The sequence below is a fragment of the Penaeus chinensis genome, chromosome 4 (genome assembly GCF_019202785.1).
Source record: "Penaeus chinensis breed Huanghai No. 1 chromosome 4, ASM1920278v2, whole genome shotgun sequence".
In the NCBI taxonomy this organism is placed as follows: Eukaryota; Metazoa; Arthropoda; class Malacostraca; order Decapoda; family Penaeidae; genus Penaeus; species Penaeus chinensis.
Genome location: NC_061822.1, coordinates 2,876,234 through 2,883,733, shown reverse-complemented (window position 1 = coordinate 2,883,733; position 7,500 = coordinate 2,876,234). Strand labels below are relative to the sequence as shown.

Genomic DNA, 7,500 nt, shown 5'->3' with positions numbered 1-7,500 from the left:
GAGGATATTGTTGTGATCGTGAGAGACGGCCAGACCGGACGCCGTCTCTGACGCGCTGTGCGAAAAGGGGGAATTCAGAAGGGAAGAACAAGAAGTGAGGGAGGGAGGGAGGGAGGGGCAGGGGAGGGCAAGATGTTTTCGAGACGGTTCTCAAGGCGTTGGACGTCTTATCAAGCGGCGTTTTCTATCGGCGTGTGTGCGGTCGTCCCCCTGCGTCGTCGTCGTACAATGTGCATGCGTTCAAAAGGGACCCGCTTGCTATTTACAGCGTGCATCTGCTCAAAACATGAGTCGGCGCTGCTTCGCATGGCGGGAATCTTCGTTTCCCATGGCGTGTTGTTGGCTTCTTGTTTTCATGGTGGAAGTAGCGGTGGGGAGAGTGATGGGAAGTAATGGTATAGGATGATGTGGTAATAGCAATAGCAATTATTATCGGTTTTATTTCAAAATCACTTTATGGTTATATTCACCATTATCATAGTTATTATGACCTTAATTCCAAGATTATTGTGTATTATTATTATTATTATTATTACTGTAGCTATTTTTTTGTTATTATTATTAATTATTATTGTTGTTATTATTATTAATTATTATTGTTGTTGTTATTGCCATTGTCATTGTTATATTGTCATTATATTTATAACATTATTATAATGATTCCTATTGTTGTTTATTGTTTTTGGTTATTACTATTATTATCGTTATCATCTTGATCATCTTATTCTTTTTCATTATTATTATTATTTTTATTATTATTATTGTTATTATTATTATTATTATTATTATTATTATTATTATTATTATTATTATTATTATTGTTATTGTTATTGTTATTACTCACTCTCTCACGGTAGTTATATTTAGGCGGGGAGATTTATTAACGCCGATATTTTATCTTGGCCCTATCAAGGAAGCACTTTGTCTTCCATTGGCCCTGTGAAAGCAGGTGAATCTGGCTTTCGTCCGTTTGTGACAGTGTATGCGTATATGTATGTATGTCTGCGCATCATGTACCACTATTAGAGTTTAGCAAAAGCGAGTTTCTTTGTGCAAACGACAGGTTACCTTACCAGTCCCGTTATATAATTTTGGATTGGCACGTTCATTGGCTTTAGTCGCTCTCGCTCTCGCTCTCGCTCTCTCGCGCTCTCTCGCGCTCTCTCGCTCTCTCGCGCTCTCTCGCTCTCTCGCGCTCTCTCGCTCTCTCGCGCTCTCTCGCTCTCTCGCGCTCTCTCGCTCTCTCGCTCTCTCGCGCTCTCTCGCTCTCTCGCGCTCTCTCGCTCTCTCGCGCTCTCTCGCTCTCTCGCGCTCTTTCGCTCTCTCGCGCTCTCGCGCTCTCTCGCTCTCTCGCGCTCTCTCGCTCTCTCGCGCTCTCGCGCTCTCTCGCTCTCTCGCTCTCTCTCTCTCTCTCTCGCTCTCTCTCTCTCTCTCTCGCTCTCTCTCTCTCTCTCGCTCTCGCTCTCGCTCTCGCTCTCGCTCTCGCTCTCTCTCTCTCTCTCTCTCTCTCTCTCTCTCTCTCTCTCTCTCTCTCTCTCTCTCTCTCTCGCTCTCTCTCGCTCTCTCTCGCTCTCTCTCTCTTGCTCTCTCTCTCTCGCTCTCTCTCTCGCTCTCTCTCTCTCTCTCTCTCTCTCTCTCTCTCTCTCTCTCTCTCTCTCTCTCTCTCTCTCTCTCTCTCTCTCTCTCTCTCTCTCGCTCTCTCTCGCTCGCTCTCGCTCGCTCTCTCTCTCTCGCTCTCTCTCTCTCTCTCTCTCTCTCTCTCTCTCTCTCTCTCTCTCTCTCTCTCTCTCTCTCTCTCTCTCTCTCTCTCTCTCTCTCTCTCTCTCTCTCTCTCTCTCTCTCTCTCTCTCTCTCTCTCTCTCTCTCTCTCTCTCTCTCTCTCTCTCTCTCTCTCTCTCTCTCTCTCTCTCTCTCTCTCTCGCTCTCTCTCTCTCTCTCTCTCGCTCGCTCGCTCTCTCTCTCTCTCTCTCTCTCTCTCTCTCTCTCTCTCTCTCTCTCTCTCTCTCTCTCTCTCTCTCTCTCTCTCTCTCTCTCTCTCTCTCTCTCTCTCTCGCTCGCTCTCTCTCTCTCTCTCTCTCTCTCGCTCTCTCTCTCGCTCTCCCGCTCTCGCTCTCCCGCTCTCGCTCTCCCGCTCTCGCTCTCCCGCTCTCGCTCTCCCGCTCTCCCATCGGCGATGTGTTGAGTTGAGCGTGTATGTAGGTTTGTAAGTATGTAGGGTGTGAACATGTATGCGGTATGCATGAATTTAAAGTCAGTAGGATATGAGCACGTATGCAGGGATGTATATTAGGAGTATATATGCAGGTATATAGGTATGTAGGATGTGAGCTTGTTTGCCCTATAAAGGCATGTAAAAGTATACAGGATTTGAGCATATATGCGGCATGTAGGTATGCAGGGTTTAAGCATACGTGTTTTTTTCGTCCTTCCACGCGACCAAACAAAGAGCAGTTGGGACTTGTTTACACGAGTGTTGCCTGCTGTTTGTGTGGAATCAGTAGCCGCATTTTAATTTTTTTTCTTTATTTTTAATAGGACTTTGTATGCCCTCTTTTATTTACTTGTCTTTTTTATGGAGAGTCTTTTGTGAAGCTCCACTCGAATTAGCCGCATCGACTTTTTTTTACGAAAGGTAATCGAAAAGGTGTTTCCCTTTAGCCACGTTTTGAGGGGAAACGAAGCTTCGACCTTCGCGCTTTTGAGATTCGCACGCGTGGTTTCCATAAGGCGGGAAAATGGAATACAAGAAGCAGTTAACATTCATTATTTATGTACTTATTTATTTACATATTTATTCGTTTGTTTGTATAGTAGTTAGCTTGTTTATGTATTTTTTTTAACGATGTCTTCCTTTATCGATTGCGTGGTTGAGCGTTGCGTCATCAGCGGTTTGTCACGGGATGGGTCACCATTCATGCGGCCGGTGTTGTTGTTTTGTTCCTGATTGAGGTGTGTGTGTGTGTGTGTGCAGGGAGGACCTGGTAGTTCTGTGCCCACCTGCATACCCACCTGCGTACCCACCTGCGTCATTTGTCAACGGGAGGTTCTGACAGATGGTACGCTTTTGTTATGTACTGAGAGGTGAATGGGCTTTTGTCTTGACAGTCCATGGTTTGCTTTGAGAGAGAGAGAGAGAGAGAGAGAGAGAGAGAGAGAGAGAGAGAGAGAGAGAGAGAGAGAGAGAGAGAGAGAGAGAGAGAGAGAGAGAGAGAGAGAAAGGGGAAAAGACAGAAAGGGGTGAAGAGAGTAGTAAAGAGGGTTTAACACGCGCGCTCGGTTGGTGGGGGAGGGGGGGGGGGCTTAACTTTGCTCACTGGCTCGTCTCCAACTCGCTACGACTCCACTTGTTACTACAAATAAAACAGATCCTTGGAATAGTTTCTTATTGAATACACACACACGCGCGCGCGCACACGCACACACATACACACACTCACTCTCACTCTCACTCTCACTCTCACTCTCACTCTCACTCTCACTCTCACTCTCACTCTCACTCTCACTCTCACTCTCTCACTCACTCTCACTCTCACTCAACTTACCACCCATTCACATCCACAGCGAAGCGAGCAGGCTGAATTAATACGACATTATCACTCATTCACTTATACTACCGATGAAAAAAAAAAAAAAAAAATAGTTGGCAGTCACATTCGGGTGGTTGTGAAGTGACGCAATCGGGACAATTTTCGATCCTGCGGCTCTGATGGCCGGACGGGAGGTGTGACACAGGCAGGTAGTGCCAGCGAGGGAGTGCCACGATCGAGTGCCACCCCACACTGCGTTTCGAGGTCGCTCCCCTCCCCAGCGCCGCTTCTGTGCAACGCGTCACCCCATTTATATCACATTTACTCTACGCGCACACGCCATACGGCCAGAGACTGTTTTTCAACCGTACTGTACGTTGCTGCATTTACTACATGCTCGTTTTTCTCTCATACTACGCTTTGGGGAAATATAAACAGTTATTATTTTGGAATCTTTTAAATCTCGATATTAATAGGATGGAAAACGCATAGATCGCAAGGAATCCGCCTTTGAAGAGTCCAAAGTAAACGAACGGAGGGCCGCGAATAGAACTCCCAAGGGCGCTGGCGATTGCGGCCCAATGACGCGGATTCGGACACTGCGGATGGCAGGGTCCACGAGTTGGGACGCGGACTCGCGTCACGGGTCATAAACAATCTAAAGGAGAGATTCAATTGCGTTCACTCACGCATACGTTTATACACACATGCACAAAAACATGCAAGTAAATGTACGTATGCACGTACATACACTTACACACGTAAACGTGCATGCAAAGACAAACATGAACAAAAACGTAAATGTGTACATGTACATGCATTTACATGTGTGTACTTGTCAATATACTAGCGCATCACGTGCCCACAAACACAAATATACACATACATTCACACGGTGCACACGCACACATTATAAACACACACGCACACATTATAAACACACACGCACACATTATAAACATACACACACGAAGAGGCACACATTATAGACACACTGGCACACATTATATACATACACACATTTACAGACACACACTATAGACACACAAGCACACATTACAAACATACATACTCACAGAGGTACACATTTAAACATACACACACGAACCCATTATAGACATCTACACATGCACAGGCACACAAGATAAATACCTACACATGCACAGGCACACATTATATACATACACACTCACATGCACAGACACACACTATAAACATACACACAAGCACAGGAATACATAATAAACATACACACAAGCACAGGCATACATAATAAACATAAACACAAGCACAGGCATACATAATAAACATAAACACAAGCACAGGCATACATAATAAACATAAACACACACACAGGCACACATTATAACACACACACACACATACACACACACACACACACACACACACACACACACACACACACACACACACACACACACACACACACACACACACATACACACACACACACACACACACACACACACACACACACACACACACACACACACACACACATACACATACACATACACACACACACACACACACACACACACACACACACACACACACATACACATACACATACACATACACACACACACACACACACACACACACACACACACACACACACACACACACATTATAGACACACACACACACACACACACACACACACACACACACACACACACACACACACACACACACACACACACACACACACACACACACAGGCACACATGATAAACATACACACAGGCACACATTATAACATACATACATACACAGGCACACTTAAACATACATATGTGCACAGCCACACATTGTAAGCACATACACACATGCATGCTGACTTACACTATATACATACATGTGTATCTACAAAGTACATTATAATGAATAAGATGTATACACATCCTAAATTTACACACAAGACATACATTCAGGAGTACATACATATATCCATGTACTATTTTCAGAATATTTAGGCTTTACTGGGCAGTTGAGTGTGACATCTGAGGTTTGCAATTGATATCTGCTGCAAAGGCAATTTTTTCTTGAAGGGAATATATAGATAAGAGAAATTTGTTATATTTGTACAAAGTTTTTAAAGTTCTAAACAAGATTAATTCTGCTACCTTTACAGAAAAAATAAAAAGAGAGAAAAATTTACAAAATTGCAGATTGCAAAAGTGCCAGATTTAATAATAGAAAGAAAGGAGAACAAGAGATGGTTAGACAGGTAAAAGCACCATAGATGGAGGATATTAGAAATTTTGTGGTGCTGCCATCATGCCAAAGTCTTCAGTTTTTGTGAGATTGAACTGGCCATCAAAGAACAGTGAGACGTCTCAAGATGAAGTCGAATTGTCTCCGTGTCAAGATGTTTCCAAGACCCTTCCCCTGCATGCTGAAAGGGAGGCAGTGGAAGAGTGTCAGAAGGGAGACAAGCCAGTACAGTCAGCTAGTCCTTTATCATGTGAAGATATTGCAGGCAAAGACTCTAAACAAATAGCTCAGGGAATTAAGCTCAAGGGACAGTCATCAGAGAAGGAAAAATTGGTTAAGCCTCCAGGTAGTGGTTCAGTAAAAGTGCTTTCAAAGTGTAATACAGAGCATAATGAGGCTCCTTCCAGTAGTAAAGTGGGCACACCCATACTTGATACAAGTCATAGTTTAGACTCCCCACTATGGTCTGGAACAAAAAGAGGGGAACTTAGTGAAAATAAAGGTGCTGAAACCCCTTCTGGGTTGCAGAATAAGACATCTGGAGGCTCTGTTAAGGAAGGAAATGGGAATGGTAAAACACACAAGCCTAAAACCAAGCCAAAACCCAGGAGCTTGGGCAAAGGGCGGAAAATTACAAGATCTCTAAGTGCTTCTTGCGTCAGTGTCAGCACAAACACTGATCCCAGGGATTTCTTAGAGTTAGCAAGTGTTGCAAGTGCTACACTTCCATCAAGAAGACGTTTGAAAGAGCCCACTGAAGCGCCTCTTGGAGAATCAGAAAAAGTATCACAGGACACTACTTCAACTCTGGAAACCACCACAAAGGATGAAAACTCTCAGAGTAAGGAGATGAGTCAAGGTAATGTGGAAGACTTGTCAAAGGAATCAAATAAGAAACAAAGTCCTGAACTTCAAAACCAAAAACCAAATGCAGACATCCAGGTTCTGAGAACAGAAAAGCATGAAGAGGAGGAATCTAAAGATGGAAACACTAAAAACCAAAGTAAAACTGATACCATCTCTCCAAAGAAAGATAATAATGAAGAAGCTGAGCAGATTGCTGATATTGACTTGGAAAAAGGTTACATAGAACTACCTAGTTATGTGCCCAAAGAACCTGCCAAAAAGTGTGTATTGCCAGATGATAGTAATTCTGTGTCTTTACTGCCTCTCCACCACACAAGAACTGTTGAGGAAATGTGTAACTCAGAATATTTGCATCCAAGTTATTTTTACAAAAACTCCCCTCAAGTCACGAGTAATATGGTAACTGAAGAACCAATAAAGTGCAATTCCCCAGAGCTGGTCAGAGACGACAAAATTCCCATTGGAGTAACTCCTCCTCCAGACCCCTGTGTTGTACCACTTTCAGTTTATCCAACAGACTTTACTAATATTCCACCAGTTGTGCTGCCTTCATATAATCAGGTGAACTTTGTTAAACCAACATTCCAACCACCAGATGTTCAAGAGGAGAAATTTGATCTTCTCTATCCATCGTTGGTAGACAGTGATTGTACAGCTCTTTACAATGGGCTAGGGAGAAGTTACCCAAACCAGAGAGTAGCTGGCCCAGTTGGTGAATATGATAATTTTGCTTATCCAATGCACTGGTCACCATTACCTGGAAGAGCGGCTTCACCTCAAAGAAGGCAGAAACTCGATAAAGATATATCAGTTGAGTCCTGTCCTGATGTTGTTCTGCAGACTTTGGAAAGTGAGGGGTCACTCC

General features: G+C 43.8%; 1 protein-coding gene across 19 annotated transcripts in view; it reads left to right on the top strand.

Moving 5' to 3' along the window:
• LOC125046679 (catenin delta-2-like) overlaps window positions 1–7,500 on the top strand; it is a 102,989-nt gene that overhangs the window by 64,279 nt on the left and 31,210 nt on the right. For 3 of the 19 annotated variants that reach the window (XM_047644619.1, XM_047644603.1, XM_047644612.1), the window contains exon 1: window positions 5,352–7,500. This exon is cut by the window's right edge and continues 87 nt beyond it. The exons of 6 other annotated variants lie outside the window; for them this stretch is intronic. In XM_047644619.1, the coding sequence (XP_047500575.1) occupies window positions 5,832–7,500 (1,669 nt within the window). In that variant the 5' untranslated portion in view covers window positions 5,352–5,831. Of the gene's footprint in view, window positions 1–5,350 lie in introns of those variants that run through there. 10 more of the 19 variants (XM_047644627.1, XM_047644635.1, XM_047644570.1 and 7 more) reach the window with 8 other exon arrangements.